The sequence below is a fragment of the Hypomesus nipponensis genome, chromosome 14 (assembly GCF_054491055.1).
Source record: "Hypomesus nipponensis isolate SF chromosome 14, ASM5449105v1, whole genome shotgun sequence".
In the NCBI taxonomy this organism is placed as follows: domain Eukaryota; kingdom Metazoa; phylum Chordata; class Actinopteri; order Osmeriformes; family Osmeridae; genus Hypomesus; species Hypomesus nipponensis.
This window is the reverse complement of record NC_140374.1, coordinates 14,407,793-14,430,164: the sequence shown is the minus strand read 5'-3', so window position 1 is coordinate 14,430,164 and position 22,372 is coordinate 14,407,793. Positions and strand designations below refer to the sequence as shown.

General features: G+C 41.4%; 1 protein-coding gene across 1 annotated transcript in view; it reads right to left on the bottom strand.

Annotated features, from left to right (window-relative positions):
* Nucleotides 1-12,624: 12,624 nt before the first annotated feature.
* The window catches only part of LOC146258738 (metabotropic glutamate receptor 8-like), an 86,400-nt gene continuing 76,652 nt past the window's right edge, over nt 12,625-22,372 (bottom strand). The window contains exons 9-10 of the mRNA XM_084671831.1: nt 13,934-14,180; nt 12,625-13,214 (exon numbers count right to left, since the gene is read on the bottom strand). Of these exons, the coding sequence (XP_084527957.1) occupies nt 13,165-13,214; nt 13,934-14,180 (297 nt within the window). The 3' untranslated portion in view covers nt 12,625-13,164. The remainder of the gene's footprint in view (nt 13,215-13,933; nt 14,181-22,372) is intronic.

Genomic DNA, 22,372 nt, shown 5'->3' with positions numbered 1-22,372 from the left:
AGTTGTTTACTTATTTTCTTTGAGTGTGAATTAACTCAAGTTAATGATATAATAATGCAATCTATGACTCCCACTAGTTTCATTCATCATTGGTTCAGTTAAGACATAAATCTCTCAACCAGATAGTAATATATTTATGACATCTTTAATGCTCCAAAGCAGAGTACCTTTCCAATAAGTGACTTTTCAGGAGCTCAATATTGTATGCAAAATCTGTATGGATATAGCAATGTTAATATTTGATGGTGAATAAAACTTGTAATGGAAGTGGTATATGTCAGTCTTTAATTGCCAGAGTTTGAATAATTCATCCTATTTGAGACTGAAAAGCTGCATCACTGAACATCCAAGGTTACCACCTGTTTCTGTGGAGGAATGTATTCAGTCTTCTGTTTCTCCAAACGATCCAACTGTACCCACAAACTCCCCCAGCCAACCACACCATTTATTATTAAACATTACTATTCATTTATTTCTGAGGTTGGCATTTGCAACGATAATTATCTCAGGGGAATGGATATCTCCCAACTCTGGTATTACAGATATAATTCATCCCTACACTCTGTGCTCTATGATCTCATCAACAGTGTAATTAGTGGAGGACTGTCTGTTCTTTTAACAAATCCATGTACCTGAACACTGAATTGTGACCAATATTTGAATCCCTCGTCCTGCCCCTGACCCTTCGCCCACTACTTTGACCCCTCTTTCCTTTGACTCTTTCCTTCTTTTCTTTCCATTGACTTTTTTCACTTACGTGGCTTTTTTGTCATGTTTGGAAAACCATGTACGTTTTGGGCTAGTGCTAGTCAGAAAAGTGATTTCCAAAGCAACTGCAGGGAATTGAAGTACGATCTATCATAAGTACACCTGCTTATTTGTATCCCTCAACCATTTACAGTATGTTTTGGTTAGCTGGAAATCACATAATCGCTTTTAATCATGGAGTACTTACTCCTTGTCATAGATTTTCTTCCATTAACCATACTTTAGTGTCAATAGAACACTACTTTGCTATTGCATAATAATCTCAAGAGATGCTAAAATTGCCTAAACAAATACAGTCAGTAGGTGAGAGGTTTAAATCCACAGCATCACATCAACCTTGTTTATTACCCCATTCATGTCCCATTCATACTTATATATTTACTGTACAATACATGTTTGTGTGTATATGTTTATGTGTTTTCATGTTCATTGTCTTGTTTAATACTTTTTTTATCAATAAAGATGAAGAAGAATAAATCACCACTCTGAGAAAATATTACAAAGTTGCATCTCATTTAAAATAATCCCATTAGTTGTTCCCATGGAATAATTTTTAGAAAGTTGGGGAGGGATTGTGTACACATTAAATGAGAATTAGGGGATTCCTCATAGGGTATGTGTTGTTTGTTTATGCAAGTGTTGGTTGGATGTCTGGACATTGAACATGTGACAGTCAGTGGAGGCTTGCTTGCAAAACATCTTCTTTAGCCATGCTTTGATCTCATTTCAATATTAATGGTTACATAGGGGGTCTTCTGAAGGACAATATTTCTGGACTTGATGCATGACTTTCTTGACCATAGTGCATGAATTACTTTCTTGAGTCACAGCCAAGTCTTTGCAACTGTATACCAGATGGCCATACATGTTTCTATCATACCCACAGACTGCAACATGCACAGGACAATTGTAAAGAAAGAGCAACCAGAAGAACAACAATATTATTGACATTCAAGTGGCACTTTGGGTAAATAATTTAAGCTTTAGTGATTATACTTGTTCTTCTGCTTTTGCAATGCAATGAGACAACAAGCAGCTGGCAATTATTCCATTAGAATTGCAACAATATGTTGACAAAGGCTAACATGTTGTAAATATTGTTAACATTTAACCCCAAAGACGCCAAGGAACACACATGAACAAACAGGGGCCCTTGCCATTCACAATTATCAGACAACTGGAAAGGTTGTACACACATGCTCTACTGCATTCACACACATGCATAATATGCTTTCTATCTCACATGAACCAGCTCATTCATATGATTGTTTATTGGAATTGGTTTATTGGAAGGGTTTAGATCCACAAAATGAGACCTTTTTAAGATTTTGCAATTTTATTCTGTCTATGTTATACTGTAGGTGTATTTAGATACACCTACAGATACATTAGATACCGATAAATTAGCTACATTAGATACTGTATAGTGTGTCATTTTGAAATATTTAGCTGTTCTGTACCTGAAGGGTGTACTGTACATACTTTTGTCATGTTCCCTCCGCAAATAACCTTCATAACTTCTCTGTGAAGTTTGGGGATGAAATGAGACAAGTGAGTCAAAAGGACAAATTCTCAAATCAATAGGGTAAACCATGTTTTCCTTATAAAACTACCATGTCAAAAAACTGAAGTCAGTGAAGTAGATACATCCAAAAGCCGATTTCAATCTGAAGTGACCGAGGTCTATTCCTGACATAGACCAATCTACTTTACGGCAGGTTTGTCTAATCCTGAATTAAGCGTTAAAAAGCTCTGACAGAAATCAATTGCCATTGCCAACCGCCTTTAACTGAAATTGATTTATGGCCTCATTGATTTTAATGTTTTCCAAGTAAAAGCTAATTTAAGAAGCTGTATTAGTGAAAGAGACAGAGTAATACTTCTTCAAGCCTGATGCCTCTGTGTCCTTGTCTTTAGAGACCCTTAAAATAAGAGGGGGGTTTTGAGAGTGTTTTCAAAATAAAAGTTTCCCAAGCCAGTGTGGTGCTTTGAATCTTTCATTATCAGACAGAACAAAATGTATGAATGAATCATTAAATGTTAAAACAAAAAAAATGAGCAAAAAGGTTGTTGTTGACTCATCTGCTAATTATCAAAGCATTCACCAAGCATGGTCCAAGTGTCATGTTATATAGGTCAACAATATACAGCATATTATTTAATGTGTTTTCTCATGGGTGAAAAAACACATTTGATGTCACCTCTAGACATCAAATGTTCTAAATGTCACTGAGGGGTGTGTAATTATTTTGACAAGGAGTTGAATTTTAAACCGCTGTGGACTATTTCACCAAGAAATGATTGATGTTTCACTTCAAGCAGCAATATTAGCTTTTTTATTTGACTATTACTTTATAAATAGGTTTTGATGTCTATTTGAGCAGGCAATTTAAAGCACAGAAGATTGTCTTTATAAGTGAAGTGTCATTCTGTTTCAGAGTCACATTACTATTGATTGCTTTCAGTTGAATCGAGGGAGGTAGTACAGTGTTCTTATTGGTGCACACTTACTCCAAGTGTTTCATGTCAAGATCAACAGAATTAAAAAGAAATAACAGAGTACGAGAAGTGCTACTATAGTACATATATATATTGATGTGACCAAAGCCATTGTTTAAGCGTAATAAAAAAAATTACAGTAATTAAGCTTTCAGGACAAGATAAAGTACTAGAAGAGAATTAGAAGCAGGCTAGGTAATGATAAAGAAAGGTCAATTTACACAGAACATTGCATTTCTTCATCTGGGTATTGATACTTCCACTCTCTTATCATCGGAATTATGTGGTAACCATTGGTAACCACCAGTGTCCCCATGCCAGGATTACATCTGGGTATAGTATGAAATCATGTTCAATCAAGTGGGATTGAAACCACCTTTTGTCTGAGAATTTACAAAACTCATTTAAATGCCCTTTCTGTGTTAGACAAGGATACAATCAGACGCATTGTTAAGGTAATTAGCATGGATTCTTCTTTGAACAAGACATCAATCTTTAAAGTGATCGATGTAGAGCTACGTTTGGATGATTTAATGGTGTTCTGTGTCCCCAATCTCCATTGAGAATGGTTCCATGCAACCTGTGCACAATTTAAATCCAATCTGCAGTCTATTACCTAATAATACCAGATGATATTGAATCTGTGATGACTGATTTTTACATCAAGCCCTTGATCATGTTGGTCAAGGGGAACTCCATGTAAACAAGTGCAGAGTCAGGTGAGAGCTTAAATAACATAGTAAAAAATAATAGTTAGCTTATTTTCCTTTTCTCTGAAATTGAGTGGTTAACATCTCAATATCTAGTAGCATGAGGCATTAATATTATTTGTGCTATCATAGAAGCAACTATAAAAGCAAGCGCTACACTGTTTACATATTTTAGGAGGCTCTCTGGATTGAGGAGAAGGTCTGATTGCTACTATAAAATAAACATTTCCAATCCTCGGGGGTCCAGAGGGTTAGTTAACTACTTTCTCACAGTCAATTTGAACCCCTCGAGTGGCTGAATCTCCTTAACCCTCAATTATTATATTGGATTTATGTGATTAGGCGTTGGGGAATCTCTGGCAGGCCACCATCAGAGCTTGAGCTAGCAGTTCACAACATGAGACCAACAACAGATGGGAGAGTTTGATGAGGAAACGTGTCTGTGTTTGTAATTCTCTTGTGATTTTCTCTGGATTTTCATCATCTGTATATTTGCCCTCTCTGTCTGTGGTACTGTCATGACCATGAAGGGACTGTTGTGACATCATGAATCTTATCTATGAGAGGGAACACAGTGTGTGTGTGTGTGTGTGTTCCATTACTGCGTACACCAGCCACGGTCATGAGATATCTTACAATAATGTCAAAACATCCCAGGCCTTTTTTTCTTCGATCATTGTTAATGTGTCAACAATTTAACACATACTCTTGAAGTGCATTTTATGTAATCACAGTCATTATTTAATCATAATCATATCATATTGTCCTGCTGACTGCCTCACTGCAGCCTGAGGAGGGTGGAGGTATGGATGTGGAATGATTATTGGTGGAGACCCCCAAAAAAGTAAACCTATGTGCTAATACTACTGTGCCATGCGGCAAAATATTGGTGGGGACTTTTCAAAGGTCTCTTGACATCGGTAAGGATCCTGTCCTTCCCTAAACCTAAAAAGTAGATAGCCCCACATGCTTACACTGGATACTTCCTCTCCAGGGTGAAGATTATGGTAGGGATGTGGGATGTCCACAGTGTTGTTTGGGCGCAGTAGACATATCCTGGAGCAGTCTATTCCAGTTTGGACTGGCTCGCTAAAAACCACGATACACAGAAGCTCTGCTTCCCCCATCCGGAAAGCAGACAAAGCAGAGCTAATAATGCTGGCGTGCATATTTTTATTGTGGCATGGAGCCTGCCTCGCTAATAAATTAGTCCCACATCGTGTTTGTGACATTGTAAGGTTTTCCTGGAGTCTGCATGGAAATGCACATTGACTATTATGAAGGCATCATGGTTGTTGTGCTATAAGAGTGGAACCCTCCTTGTGTTGCCGAACCTAGCTGCTTTGATGGTGAAAGGCCTTGGCTGATAGTCTAACCATGCTATTCAAACTGCAATGGGTTGTGATTTATTATCAGTACAAGCTATGAAAAAAAGGTTTTGTTTTCTGGAGGGATGCTTTTTGTTGGATGAACCTCAAACCTAAAGCAAAGATGAGTAGACAAAAACAGTTAAAGATGAGCTTAATCTGGCTGGTGCCCCTCCAATACATCTTGGAAATCCTTTCAGTATAGTCTAAGGAAAATTACTTCCGAGGACAGGTGACACACCTCACAATTTTGTCACAGCATTCAGTTAAGTCAAAAAAGAACATCTTAGATGACAGCGGGACACAACTGATGAGTAGTCCCGGAACTCTATAAGCTCATCCATACGGGAGCATGTCATTAAACATGACACATTGAGGACGTAAAATGTCAGTAAATAAGATAGGAATTACCAAAGTATATGGGAGAAGATACAGAGGAACAACATGACATGTTATATCCGTGTTGTTGACTTTAAGCGAGTAAGCATTCTGCGTAAGATATCTTTGGAGTCACACAAATACACACAGCGTGACTACAGTTAATTTGCATGGTTATATTTGATTGTTTGATACCACTGTACTACTTTCATTGTTCATTACATCCATTCTCTACTGCTGTATCCATACCAAGGACAATTCAGAAAAACATAAAAAAAAATGTTTCAAATACTGAACAGAACAAAAACTGTTCTGTTCTTGCAACTAGAAAATCAAACAGTCACACTGTACATTTATACAGAAGCTGTGAAACATCCTATTCGGAGAGGATGGGGGGAAAGTTCAATTAGAGGGGGATTCATTCCATCTGGTGTGCCAGCTTTAAACTTGATTCATGCAGTGGGAGGGATAATAGGTAGCTATGTGCGTGTGTTGTGCTGCAGGTGTACACAAGTACCATCGTCAGTACATCCTACAGCTGTGGCCTGACCTGCTATTTTAAAATCAAGATTTGTGTTTGAACATTATCTCACTATATATCATGATATGCTTTATTGTGTTAATAGGATATAGGGCACTTTTTGATCAGTGACAAATTGAATATGCAGAAGAGAAGAATACACTTCCTAAAGACATGAGTTAAAGACCCTGAACCCAGTTTGGACCATTCAACGCTTGCTAATGTCAATTGAATCAAACAAAACCCTCATTCAATAATCAAATGATTAAAATCTTTGAGAGGAAAATAACACATCATTCATTTGATTTTCCTGGCAGGAGCCAGCGAGTAGAGATAAGATGCCTTCTCTTTGAAAGCATGTCACAAGGTCACTGTTCAACACTTATGAAATGACCTTTGAGAATGCCTCTTGGAAGACATGACAGACAGTCCAAGAAAACTAATTAACTCCAGTCCTTTTATCCTGCATATCTTCCTCATGCTATCTGAGGCAACTCCCTCTATCTCAGTCTCAGACGAAATCAATGAAGACAGGGCAGGTGTTAGGATACACTATAATCTAACCAACTGCATTGTGGGTAAGGTCATCTTCGCCTGTGTATGCCAGGCCCTGTTCTGATGTCACAAGGTTTTGAAATACCTCCCGTGAGGTAGTCTTGGCAGTTTTCAGCAATCTGTATACCGGTATACCAGGTAGACTCCAAAACAACCAATCTTGAGTAGAAACCTTATGAGAGAACAACTTCTATCACTAGCCAACTGCTAGGTGTTTTTTTTTGCAGAAACATAAAACAACAACAGTGCCGTATCATATTACATAGCCATTTATGTTCATTATGACATGGTTCAGAAATCCTGTCGTTGGGTAGATAACATTTCATAGCAGTTCTCCTCTCCATGGCTGGTTAAGACTGGTTAATTGTTACTTTTCTCTTCTGTCTCCAGGGCTCCACAGCAGGGCTGAGGGGGGAGTCGTCCATGGCTGCTGAGGATGTTGGGCACAGCTGTAGATGAGCTGCCACCAGAGAATAATTCAGGTCATGGGGAATCAAGGGCGCACTCTTTAGAGCGCAGGTCCCTGGATGAGTACTTCATCGCCTTACAATATCAACAGATAAGTGATAGAAACCCAAGTGCCATCAAACAAAACATCTCTCACACATAAAACCTGACTGTGCTAAAACCTCCCAATGAGCAGGTGCAGTCACTGAGAGACAGGAAGCTTCGACCTAACTGAAGCATGTTGAAAGTACAAGTAATAACAAGGTGTAGTAGTGTAGTGCCCATTACCTGAGGCCAAATCTGGGCAGTTGGCTCAGCTCAGATCGGCTGTCTCACTTTTGAACATAAGGTATGTCAGCCACTAAAGTAGTTACTGATAATACTGATAACATTCTACAGTTTGGTAAAACAACGCTGGAATCAATTATGCTATAGCTTTATACTTCAGGTACATAGTGCAGTTTAGTACAGTATTCCTTATGAATGAGCCTGCTCCATTCTATAGTCAACTATAATTAAAGGAGAAGAATTCCTCCTTCAGCGGTAGCCAAATGATAGATAAATTACTGGTGAATAACAACTTTAACGCATGACAAGTCTTTGTGGATCATTAATTCAGGCACAGGCTGTCCAGCTTGGGTCATCTTTGCCAAGGCTCCCCCAGGGACTTCCAGACTAATTATAGTCTACCTCTGGAGGAAGCAGAAGGAGGTGGATGCTGGGTGTTTGAAAAAATATGTGTAGCCACAACTGAGTGTGTGTGTGTTCACATTTGTGTGTCAAACCCATCGTAGCTTGGGTCAGTGGGTGGTCCTAATGGGTGCTTGGTGTGAGAGAGGAGTCCGGAGAGCGGAGATCAAGAGCAGTTAGTCAGCTCTGTGTTTGATGACAGGCAGTCAACCCTATTTTCACCCTGAGTATAAAGTTGTCCACCCAGAACCAGTTACTAAGACTGAATACACAATCTTGTAAATATTTTCATTAATTAATTACAAGTTATGTTCAAAGCCCTCGTGTCATACATTTATTTTAGACTTCAAAGACATATTTCGGGATCTTAGAAGTATTGATCCTGTGAATTGGATGAATCATCTTACTGGGTTTGTTGTTCATTAACCCAGACAATTTTGATGTATGAGCAGTTGGGCAGCAATGCAAAAACATTTTTCGCAGCTACAAAAGGAATTGTACTCTGTAAAAAAATTAGCCCCAAGAACAAAAATTGTTAGAAAATGAAGGGAATTTCCAGGGAATCAGGCCGACTGTATCCTTAAACATGTGATGGGGGATGAGAAGGAGCTGTGGTTTGGATTGTTCTTGCTTAAGCTCATCATCCCAGCCAGACTCATCAACAGCCTCTGACAATACATAGTGGACGTCCTATAGTGCATGTCACAGCGCTTACATTGTGGCGTGAGCAGACAGCCTGAGGTGGAACTGTTACTGCCACACACTGTGTCCCACTAGCCTGCCTCCCTGCTTACGACCTCTCTGGCCCACAGCAGACACTTCTCATATGGAAGGTTGGCTGGAACCCACAAAGAAGTCAACATTGCAGCCCTATCTGGGCCACAGTGCACCAAGGGCTCTTTTGATCTGTGGAGCCTGTGTTGTGTGGGTGTGCAATGGCATCTATCTCAAATCAAGCAGAGGGGAAGGAATGCATGTGTGTGCAACTGTGTGTGTGTGTTCATGCTTAAGTGTAAGTGTGTATGTATAATGAGCGTGTGTGAATGCGTGTGTGTGCTTGACTGTGTACTTAGTGGTCGTGGCAAACCAGTTGCACAGAGCTCAATGAGATACCACTATTATGACATTCTACAGTTAGTGTAAATCCCATCTCAGCCTTTTCGTCAGTTATTGAAATGACAAGCCTTTTATTCATCAAAGGCATCAAAACTGAGGACAATGCCATGTCATGTCAATCAATGGAATTTTTGCTAATAGTCCCATTTGCCTATCAAATGTTTGTAAAGTGATCATTATTCATTACAGCAGATACCCGTAAGTGGGCACTTTAGTTGAAGTGTGCTTGGTATGTATTTATGCAACGCGGACATGCTCCACTGAACAGGCTCCCTGATAAAAAATGTGAAACAGAGGAAATTATGCCCAGGAAATGTCAAGCGTAATGTGCAAGCAAATGTGACAGTAGACAGAGAACTGGTGGTGACGACGCGTGTCAGAGCATAAATAAGCAAGCTGTCACTCCCAGGCAAACGTGTTCTTTCCTTCATTTGGGAAAAGTGTGGGCACAGACAGAAGACATGACTGTTCACAGACAATAACTGCAGATTTGTATCCAACTGTTCTCATTTCAGAGTTGTCTGTGGCAGTTCTGCATTAGAAGTGAGCCTGGTCGTGTATGAAATGTGTTTAATCAGTCTGCACGCTCTTAATATCTAAAGCAGAAAATGCAGTAAGTCGGAACATTGTTATGCTCATGTGGTTAATTTGGGTGTTTTTCCTCTAATCACAATGTAATGACACGTTGCAAATGGCATTTTGAGCTTAGTCATGCGCCACAGAGCTTTTTTTCCTACAACTCATCTTTGATCTTAACTACCTTCGCCTGTTACGATTGTTACCATAGGCTTACAAAACTGAATCGAGCCAAGGAGCAGGATGAGAGGGAGGATGTAGTACAGTCCACGAGAGTTCAGACTATCTGACCTACATGGCGGCAGACCAATGTTCCTCTACCGTTAACGAGACGGCGGATGAGGCGTGTGGCATTAGTCATAGTAATGTCACTGAGGATAATTCCTCAGCATCTTGCCTGAGAGCAGTTCTGAGGTTGTACCTCCACTTAGCTCCATTTTCGACACATCAACTAAATTCCACCCCATCAGAGCAATTGCACTGAGCAGAAAATGGGCATGATTGTCTGTTTAACGTGTCCGGGGTCTGTACTGTGTGAGGATGTGGTGGGGTATCCCAGGGTTACTCAGCAGTGAGGCTTTGAATGTCTCGGGAAATATAGATTTCTTGTTGTACTATGTTGTCCAGTCTCTTTGCTTGTTCTCCTCTAACACACACACACACACACACACACACAAAGACACACAGACACATACACACACACACACACACACAAAGACACACACACACACACACAGAAAAATACATAGGAAAAACAACACTGAGGCTTTTCAGCTTGTTAACATATTGTTTGGGTTTAGCATTAAGGAGCAACCAACTGGGGTGTTACTTGTCTAATGGCCACTCTTACCAGTGGATCCTGACTACAATTCTGAGGGAGGAAGCATCGACGGCTGTTCCCCAGGCTGCCCTGTCCTGTCTCCTCAGACACAAAAGAGCCGTGCTCTCTCAGGATTGTGACGGGCAACGGGTAAAAATCGATAGCTCGGGCAAAACAAATTGCCAGGGTGTCATAAAAAGAAGAACCTTCGATTGTGTTCAAATCAATGGGGTTGAGAAGTTGAAAGTGCTTGGTTTAATGATGGCATGTTGGGGATCGGCGGTCGCACTTTTGGGAAGTTTCTGATAGATAGAGAGCTCATCAACATCGATGTCAATTAGATTCACATATGAGATCTCAGAGCTTGGTTGGTTCAACAAGAGGTTTCTATGTCACTGTATGTGATTTAACGCTAATTAACTGAACGAGAGAGAATCATCACATTATGTGATCACATAATAATGTCCCTATCTAAAACCCTGAACTCAAGAGACTGCACACGTGTAAAACCGCTCTGTACAGTAACATTTCACTTCCACGATCTTCCTGACTGAGACGGACATGTTACTTTTCTATGGAAAGAGCAAGTACATTATAATACCCAGGTCACATTCTAATTAATCTCTACTTTCCCACATATACCTTCACTGGAGAATGGCAGGAGGCTTAATTAGGACGTTCCTTCACCAGGTAATTGGCAGTGCGTCCAGTCTATAAAAGTGGATGAAGAAAGTGCTTGGTGGTAGAAACCTGCAGTATGCCTGTCAGAGCCAATTAAGCTTATGGTGCAAGCCTGCCCGGTCTTCCTCAACTAGCTCACGACAGATAACGAGAACAGGAGAAATGACAATTCTGCATACTTGAAAGCGTTCTTCTGCTGGATCATCTTGTTCCTGGTCATAACTCGTCTTTGGAGGAGGTTGAGAGCAATACGACAGGCGATTCCAAGTCAATTCAGCTTAGTCTGACATTTAAGTCCTTTTTTTTTTTTTACTTTAGATGTAAGCTACAGACCTTTATCCAACATTTGATTCAGCATTGAGAGTCAGTTATAATTGGATGGCTGTAGTTTGTTTTTGTGTGGTTGACATAATGAATTAAAATTATTTAGAGATTAAGATTTAAGATTATTTTTGTTGTTGTTAAATCCCTCAACTACCTAATTTAGGTTTGAGAGGGACAGTAGGTTGTAGATGGATGTGTCACATCCATCTTACAAATAAATAAAAAGGTACAGCAGAGGATGTCTGGATGGTGAATGAAAAAAATCTATATTCCCAAGCTATTTTTAGACGCAGAGACCACACCTGGGAATGTCGTGAAACCACAAGTCGGTCAAAACTCAAATAAATCTAAAACACCTACAAAAAAAGACATTTGATCAATAACTCTGAGTAACATGTCCAAGGCCAACTATAAACATGGCTAGTAGACCACATAGGATTGGAGACGGGGTTCCCGCCTAAGAAACCAAACTGAACAAAACAAACTGATTGCAGCGTTGAAGGGGAGCTGTTTGGTCAAATGCTGTGTTCCAGCCTCTCTCCAGAGAGCAGTCAGTCAATATCAACATGTGTTCATATTTTATCATGCCTGCTGAATTTGTAAAAACAATTAAATACAAGGAGAATTCAAAGGAGAAGGTGTCTTTGTAAGTCAGGAAAAACATTTTTTCCCGTTAACGGACAAGCCATTTTGCCCATGGTCAAGACACTGAGGGGGATTAAGCATGTTTTTCGTTAGTTCTTCCTGGCGACACAGGGTGAAATGAGATCATCAGCCAGGGAAATAAACAAGGAATGCCTGAGGGCTTCATCACTCAGGTACCTGTCCTTTCCCTCACAAGAAAAATGCCGAAATATTCATTACATGCTTGAGGAGTTTTCACTTGCAGTTTTTTATTGATTCATCCCTGCCTGTTCCATCGACCATATTGATCTTCTTTGCTGGTTTTCACATTCTGTCGAGGGACATGTTGTGCAGTCCTACAGTGTGTGTTGAGTGGAGAGCTACGCCCTACGATTACAACATGTTCATTTAAAATGACGCCCACCAAATTAGGTGGTTGAGGGGGAAAAAAAAACCTTAATCAAGTATCATCTCGACTGTGTCATTGTGTATTTCTATTACCATCCAGTTTCTATCTTAGTTCTTCTAAAATGCACTTTCACCAAGCTAAACATTTGCAAAACATTCCTTTATTATAAATAAAGTATTTGTATCAAAATTGGCATGCTTAAACCATGGCATTTACAGATTTCACAACTCAAGGCTACCCTTCAGATAGCCAATACAGAGACATACTCATCTCATAATGCAAGTCGGACAGACGACATGAGACAAGAATTTGAAAATCTTCACAACCACAAATTACGTACTGTACGATAAGAATAACAACTAACATGGTTGATCCCAACAATGTATTTTTAAATTCTATTTTAACTTATGTCGTTTTTTTGTGTGTTTACCATCGCCTTTTTTGTTTGGTCTCTAGATGGATTTTGGCGTTTTGTTTTTGTTTTGATACTGGCCCCAAAGTCCAAGTCTGTATACATGACAACACAGACAGTTATCTATTCTGTCTGAACGCCTTCTCAATTGTTTGTTAGACACTGAGCAAGATTAATGTCTCATGCTTGTTGGAAGTCGTGGTCGGCTTCGAGTGAGGCATATCCAAGTCTGCATGTGAATGCCCGCGGCCTTTGGGAGCATCCCTTTTCAAATGGCATGATTTGTGTAGCTGACATATGTTGTTTTGGTCGTCGGCACTGAAAAAATAAACACAAATTAACAAAGAGTGCAAGTTTGCCTTGTTGATTCCTATAGAATATTAATGACATGCATACAGCAGCAAGCGTCAATCTGAACTCAAAATAACTGTATGTTGATATGAGAGTAATGTTGACACAAAGACCAAACAGTAATTTGGAATAAAACAGATTAGAAGCTTTGTGGGATCAGGCCTCTGCGAGATAATAAATCAATTTCAAAGAACAAACAAGTAACTTTTGCCTCTTCCAAATTCTCAAACTTCTACTGACTTAAGCTGAAGAAACATCTATGATGTTCAACCCTGAGTGATAAGAACTTTAATTCTATCAGTTCCATCCTCAAGTGATTTTCTAACAAACTTTAATGCAATTTTTTGCCAAATTAGAATTCAATGGTCTATTTGCCAGTCTTTCAAGACCACCCTTAAACCCTAAAGCAATTTGAATTCACCCTAAAGCAACTTGAGACTTAAAAGGCTGATTATGTGAATACGACACGCATACAGCAATGTAGCCATTAGGATTACCTAAGACTTTGGCCAAACCTGGAGGACAAAAAATTGAAACTCGTGAGGGGAATGTTGATGTACGTTGGGTATAAAGTCTGCTCCACTTGAGCGTGAAGCACGCACAATATCCCAAAACACGCAATACATTTCCCTAGGCAAACGTCTGCAGAGTAATCAGCTCAATGAAACCCAAACACCCAGACTCACGGTTGGCCTCCATGCCCTCGCAGAGCTCTGTCTTCACCTCGCCGTTGGGCCGCTCGGCGGCCAGCTGGGACAGCTTGCTGGTCATGGTGGCGGCGGTGACGATGGCCTTGAAGCTGCGCTTGCGCTTGGGCACGTTCTGCTCCGGGTGGAAGATGATGATGTAGACCTTGGGCATGTAGAGCATGCCCAGAGACACGGAGGCGCTCAAACTGAGGGACACGGTCAGGGTGGCGGTCTGGATGTACATCTGGAGGGAGGGAGGGAGGGAGAGGGAGCAGCATTGAGTAGACGGTGGGAGAGGGAGAGGGTGGGCGAAGAGAAAAAGGGGGTTTGTGTGGAGGGCGGGGGGGGGGGCAGGGAGGGAGAGAGAGAAAGGGAGGTATGGATGGAGAGGCAGGGAGAAAGAGGGAGAGGGATGGAGAGGTAACAAGAAGGAGAGTAGGAGAGGGAGACAGGGAGAGAGAGGAACATCAGTCATTTGGTCCCATCTGCTTCAAAGTGAGTAGCCTAAGAGGGAAGTGCTCTTCAGGTTGGTGAGCAGCTTGTCAATCATGCACTGTGAATACAGTTTCAAGTTGCACAGGTCAAAGGTCACTGGGTGTACCGTGCTGACAAGCAATAGGGGAGTTTTCCTATTGTATAAGACCATTAGCCAGGGAACCATGCTCGTCTGCGAGCTCATGTATGTGCTCTGGCAGGATTGATTGGTCTAACCGCATTCCCATTCCAACAGATTTCCCTCTGCCATAAAGTGCTGGGCCCATCATAATGAATTCAAATGGAGCAGGTTTGATGCGGACACGAAAGTGGAGCCTCATTGAGGCATAGCATCTATCAAATTATATCCAATTGAGTCCAGAGACATTTTGGGTCTGCGTCCGTTGTTAACTCCCACTGGATGTCAAGAATGGAACAGAGGGGTTCCAGACTAATAAACATGGCGTTGCCTGGCTATCAGACCATACCTCTCTCAACTAATGTATCTGAATCTAAAGGTGTTTGGGATGCAAGTAAATTGCATCTTGGGAACCTGGGATGGGTAAACTTTCTTTTGAGAAACATTGTCCAGCTGTCTTAAGAAATGCTGCGTCAAATCTACCCAGTGTCCTCTTCTGCTCCCTGCTCATGCTTGGTTAGTTTCAAGTTGTGTTTAACAGTTACTTTACAAATCCACTGCAAACCCACAGGGAGCTTTCCAACCAAAACAACTTAACCATGTATAGTACAAAAGCAAATTATGTTTCCTTAACCAAAAGCACACACGCACAAACACTTTGCCTATCCTCCACATCCATCCATACACACACCAAGACATGAGATGGTGTTTCCTTTCTTCCACTTTGCCATTTTGCCGTTAGGCTGATGCCTGTCAAAAAGCACTGATGCAAACACACCTGCGCGCACACGTCTCAGCCGCGCCGCGAGACCACCTGAGTAGTCATGGCAACTGCCTCAGAAACCCGGGAGCAGGACTAATAGCGCTCTCATTGAGTGGTAAACTGACAGCAGGGAATCCTCAGAGGGGGGCCGCTGAAGCATGTCTCTGCAGTTTTGGCGGCGAAGAGTGAGGAGGAGGAACTCGCAACAGATGGCAACTCTCCCTGGGATCCAAACATCGCTACAACAGCGATTCCATCGCACATCAAAGGTATCGTTAGAAAAACACATTGTGGACACTGGAGCATAAAACCATTTGTAGGGGCTCTGAGTAACGACTTGGGGAGTGATTTATAATGCAACGACCAAACGTTGTTACGGCCCCACTTAGATCGCACGTTTCAAGGTCGGACAGGCAGTTTTGTAAACATCACATCTGGAGATGAATTACAAGGGAGACAGAGTAGAAAACAATTGCTTAAAATAGCCTCGGTGTTCAGTGGGAGAGCATTTGACTGCAGATCAAGAGGTAACAACTAGCAAGTCCAAACACCCCTTCTAAGTCGTTTTGGACAAATGCGTCTGTTAAATAGACTGCATACATATTATATTAATACAAACAATCATACATAGCCACCGACATACCAATGTTGTTATTGTTTTATACCCCACTAGAAACCTTTTGGCACAGCTAGTTGACGATTTTTTCATATCCTTCTGACTGTGATTCTCCTACTATTTTCAGTCTCCAGCAGAGGCAACATGTGGCTGTTGGCGTGTAGCCCCTAGTTTAAACCAGTTCAGCATGCTCCTTAGATCTATATTAAGAGTGATCAAGTGGAGCTTTAGAAGGCAACAGGACCGACGACTGATATTGCCCTCGCATATGGGTCACAGAGAAATCTGGGGCGCAAAATTCACTGACATTTACAGTATGCCAGAACATGGCAAAATATAGCGACAATGTCAGAGAATGACTAATAAACGTATACCCTATAGTAGCCTGATGCATAATGCAGCCGAGATTGTATGTTAGGGCAAGAGGAGAGGAGCCTTGAGGAGACAAATCGGACCAAGGTGTCAGGAAACTAGGGCTGGATGGTGTCATATATTGAGTTTGCCCCCTGTAGCCTATTGTAGGTTTGGAATGCTACCTTATACCTGCTACATTATACCTTAAGTCTATATTCTCACCTGTTCTTAAAGGACAGAATGATTGAGAATTTTTCAAATGTTCCACTTTTTCTCGACCAAAGTTCACTTGCTGAGAACCCTGTGTGTATATAATTGCAACCACTTATGTGAATGAACACATGATATTCAGTCTGTGGTTGCGGAAAGGGTAATTATCCTTGCAATTATATTGTAAGTGTTTGCAGTAGGATGGATATTTAGGTACAATGTGAATAAAGGCCTCAATTTTGTATGTGTACTGTGTGGCATCACGAGAGGACGTGTGGTAGAGGGACGGCATATTTCTCTCTAGGAGTGGCTACCATGCCACAAGATGGCTGACAGGAGAACTACGTCTCCCAGAATGCACCACGCCAACAGGTGCAAATGCCTCAGCCCTCTGAAGCGGGAGCTCAGGTGTGGGAGAGAGAGGAAAAAAGGGTGGCCCGAGGAGCTTTGATTTGAGTATACCGTTGGTAGGATCCAATTGAGGAGCAACTTTATGAGGCCTCTGTTTTGCTTTAAAATAATTTATGTTTTGCTTTCGAAAATACGTTTTTTTGTTGGTGAATAAACCGGTTTCTTTGTTTGAACACCCTTTTGCCTGCTCTGGCCGGTGGTGACGCACTACCCTACACCCCGCACAGTGATCTAGCATCTCATGATACCACAACGTATGTACACGAAAGCTAGGCAAGCAGCATTATAAACGTTCTCCACTGCTATCTTCATGTCAACATTGATGTTAAAAACTGTCCACTAGAAGGCATGCCAGTGACAAAATATTTGGTGGTTAATTATTTTGACAGCTACTTCAGATTTTGTACAACAGCAATAACCATGGCGACATAGGATGAGGTATTGATAATTGTGACAAGGGGGCCTCGTCAGCCATGGGTCTGGCAGCCTGTTGGCCCTTTACTCATGGGCTGGGGGAGAGAGCCTCAACGAGGTACACCTGTTGCTCATTTACCCCACTCCTGGTGAGTACAAAAGGGGACAAAAAGGGGTGATATGTTGGTTGTTGTGGACGTTTTACGCTACACAGACTCGCCGTAAGGAGAGAAGAACCCGAATGATTGAGCCAGGAGGGCCAGAGGCTAAGACACTTGAAGACTGAAGAGACATGCAGACATAGATTTCAGTTTTGTTTTTGTTTTACACCAAAAGGTGCAATTAAAAACCTTCGGCTTACCTTCTCTCTCGCAAGTCTGTCTCAGTTCTTCACATAATGTATGTCTTTGTATAATTTCGAGCCAGCTCACATATTTGCTCTTAAAAATTCACCGTTATTGTGTAGGCTACTACTACTCCTGCAGTGTGTCAGACTTATCTTTGAACAGGGTTTGACGGGCAGATGGAAAACAAGTTGGACTTTTTCAGGTCAGATACTGTCTGTCATTTTGACTGGTTAAGCCTCATTTTAAACTTCAAAGACCATGTGTTCACTACATCTCAGTCCAGTGCTGTATTCCAGCACACAAACTACTACAGCTGACCTTATCTTTATATATTTCATAGACTTCAACCGAGCAAGTCTTTGATATCTGTATACGTTGACAAATATGATGCGTTCCTTTCCCCCTTACATCTATTTCACAGCTATTTTCCAAATCTATCAAAGTGGACGATTAGCCTCGCTCGGCTGCGTGGCTTTCATTCACCTTTGACTCGGAGAAAGTCAATATGAACTGCAATTTTATTACTACCATCCATAGCTATCATTGAAGCTCCGTTCCTATATTCTCGGTGAACCCGTGGGCCACAGGATGGGCAACATATCATTCAGCTGCAGAGGGAAAGATCAGCCACAGGGATGGGCGTCCAATCGAAACTTTGCCTTCAGCTCTCACTACTCTCAGAAGTTCCAGCACCAGCCCCCCCAAAACACCCTCTGACGCCAAACACACCTACCCAGCAGTGCAGCCTGGAAAGCTGTGCAACGATGCTGTATCGGACTTCACAGACAAGAACAACAAGGAAGAGGACATCAGCTTCCTGCCATCTGTAATCACACCACCTCTTGTCCATGTAATAAGGCAATCAGTGGTGAAGAGGTGCTTTGCAACAGAGAACGGCTGACAATGGCACAGCAATAACTACCCTGATTATTCCTGACAGTTTTCTGCGCATCAGCCTACCTAGGCTGTTTGGGATTTTGACGGATCTCCCAGAGGAGTATATTCAGTACTAGTAGCTTAGGAGATTAGTCATGTTCTCTGGGGAAAACCCTGATTGGCCCGATCCTACCAGTAAATAAGGGAGCTGAAGTGAGCTGGAAGTGGAGCTGATGGTTATGGAGACATCCACCCTGGAGAAACAGGTCACTGCTCAAACATATTCTTGATAATACATAATGAGTGTATGTGATAACTGTATTCAAATCCTCTTCACCATTATGCTCTTGCTTTGAGTCCAGGCCTGACACTCGGTGATACAGAGTTGGGCTTCAGTTAAACCACTGAAAGCAATAGCCAGCTTGGGAGGCTTAAATGCAGACTAAACAAGACAAGTCCAAGTGGAATGAGTCACACCGAGCTAACTGGACATTGGGTATTTTGGGAACTGTCGTACCATGTGTTGACAGCCATGACAACAAGGCTAAAAAAAGGGTTGCACAGATGTAAAAACAGTAGTGGAAGTACTGTGTGATGCATGTGAGTAGATGATTATGGCAAATATTTGAATTAATACTCCTAATTCTATTGGTGGGGCCAAAGTTTTTCAAAACAAAAGTCTGTTTTTTGGAAAACTTTTCGGCAGGTGATTTTGACCAGCCTTCTGGACAAAAGTATTTGAGTTTCATTTGTCAGAAGGACAGGATTGTTGATGTGTGTTGTTTGCAGGTCTTTACCAAATGATGCCTGCTGTGGGGATCTTTCATGGGGCGTTAGAGAGCAGAGTAATTCTGCAAAGATTAATACAGGGCTGCAGACCGTTTGAGAATTTGACAGCTATTCTGTCTTGTGGCAAAACAATCTGCTATCAGTCCACTGGTGAATGGTGAGTTTGACACATTGGGTTTGCAGTAACAGCTTGGACTGGCGGATAGTAGGTCTAATTCAAGCTGTGTGTGTGTGTGCGTGTGTGTATAAATATGTATGTGTCAGTCATTTGGGAGTGAGAATTTAACTCTCAATTATGCCAGGCACACTGTACAATTCCAGCCATTCATTGATTTTTCTGAGCTGCAGTTATATTCATTGCGTTGTACTATTAGCATATGTTTACACTGGATTGGGATGGGATTGGAGCATCCATTTCCTAAGTAGGGTGACGGAAAAGTCAATAGCTTTGACCATAGCTGTGTTTCTCATTCGAGAGCCAAGCAGACACAACATATTTTCAATGAATAATAAACAAGCCCTTGGCGTTAGTCATGTTTCTCACCGCAGTCGGGGAAAACTGTTATTGTTCACAGGTGGCTAAAAGATGACTACATAATTCCCTCTCGCGAGAGACTTATCCATATGACGTGCTGGCTCAATAGGACGGAATAGCCCCATGACTGGACCGTGGAATCGGACTTGTGCCGCACAGCAAGAAAACATCTGCACTGTCAACCCAATTACCTGCTCGTGATCACATCCCAAAGTCAGATTTGTTCTTTTGGGGGGAGTTGAACTTTCCATGACGACCTGCCGGGCTTCTGGAGATCTACCTGGTTCCCACACCAGACGTACAATGTGGACCTCATACATTAGCAATTCAAATAGCCTAGGTTAGCCATCTGTGTACAATAAGAGCTGGACTAAGATCCGGCCACTGTGCGAGTTGGGCTGGCCCTCAATGCTGTTGATGACAAAGTTGTTGTTGTGTTCAAGGTTAACCAAACAATATACAAAAAACAACCCTCCACACATTTGCATACAATAATAACATAACACACTGTATAGTGGAAATTAAGAAACCGCTTACTAAAAAGTCCCTCAAACTATAATGACGTACACAAAAATGTTCTTCCCAGCGGCAATTAATTAGGTCTGTATGACAAAACAACGTTTGTTAATGTTCATTTCCTAGTGAAAACATTAGATATAATATGACATGTCTATACTGTAGGGAACCCATGTGAGTTGTTTGAAAGACTGCAGAGTAGCAGATACTTCAGAATACCTGAGACACAAGGAGCTAAAACTAATGAGCTAGAAACACCAGCTGGCGTAAGCTTTTCTTTAACTTAACTGGGTTTTACAAAGGTCAAGTGAGAGATCTATCGAGGACTCATTTTGTTTATTTATTCTGTGCTCCACTGTGGGTAGTCTATAATTAGCTTAGCATTGCACTCTATCGGGATTCAAAACAGGCAGCTTGTGGTTAGCATGGTGTCCCCAAAAATCCCATACAAACTTGATTAGTCATGCATTGCTTGATAGGACCCCCGTACAAGGCAGTTATGTTTGACAACAACTGTGACCTTGGAGACAACATAAATCTTAATAATACCAACTACAAAGTCACTGAAAGGGGCTAGATGCAAGCTCCGGGGTCAACATGAAAAGTGTGAAGTACTTGTGGAGAGAGGTGAAACCATTCTGAGTTTACCAGCTTGTTGTCTGTCAACAATACAGACAGGAAAGGAGGGAAAATGTGAAATATTGTAGAGCTTTGTTTTCGCTTCTACCAGGCTTTTCTAACTAAAATATTGAAAACATACGCTCAAAGTCAACTTTCATCTTTTTCCATATACTGCAGACCTACTGTATATGGATGTAAGCTCACTTAGGAAGTCTGATTCATATGTGCAATGGACATATATCCAGCAATCCATATGTATTGCCTGCTTAATAAATGAATGAGCTGCAGTATACAGTTTGGACCACAGTTTCCCAACATTCTAAAGTATTTCAGTTAAGTGACAGCAGATAAACCTGAATACAGATATTGTGTTAATGAGAGCTTGTTTAAATATAGCCTTGTGAAGAAAAATAGCCTTCAGTTGCTACATGCCGTCTACATCCTCATCTCATCAATTTAATTCACTCACACAAATACAGGGGATCTTCAATTGCAGGCCTCCCTTAAAGAAACAGCCTGTGGGAGAATCTGGCAACCATCTATCTTTTAAAACCTTGTGTAACGTTGAATATACCATTGAACGCATCCATGGCAATATGCAGTGCTTAATTGTGAAATGTCAGAATCTTGTACTAGTGTTTGAGTTGACACATTAGCACACAAACACACACACACACACCCGACAGTGAAGCCCATTATAAAAGAACATGCCAGAGAACCCAACCACCTTCCTCTTTTCTCTTCCTCAGAGACCCCAAAAATACAATAAAACTGAAATCCAAAGGTGATATAAATCCCATTAAGAGTCCCACTACACCTCACATGAAAAATATTGACGGGATGTTTTTCTCAAAATCCCTGTTCAGACTCAAATTAGCAAACCCCCTCACGGTAGCGTGATTATGTGTCTGTGTGGTAATCTCCCACCTGCACCACAATCATTTCGGGAACCTGACTAGTAGTTATGCTGTCACATCAGAGAACAAGCCAGGCCTGAGTTGAGGTAGGCCATTCATTACAAGTCAGTGCTTACTAGACCGTATTTTAAAGACATATTTCTTTGGCATTTTTCATGCTTTATTGGACAGTTTTTAAGTGGCATGTGACAGGAAAGGTAGGGAGAGAAAGAAAACATGCAGAAAAGGGCCATGGCTGGATTTAAATTCAAGCTGCTGCGGTGAGGGCTGGTATGTGCACTTATCCAGTTAGCTACCATGGCGCCCTCTAGACTGTATTGAAAAACCTTTGTGTATGGCACATCAAATATAGCGAGCCTACTCAAGCATCTTGCAAAAGTGAAGATGTTAGAAACTGCCACTTCGAAAAACGAGAAACGTCCACTTTCCTTGCAAGTAAGCCTCGGTATTGCTT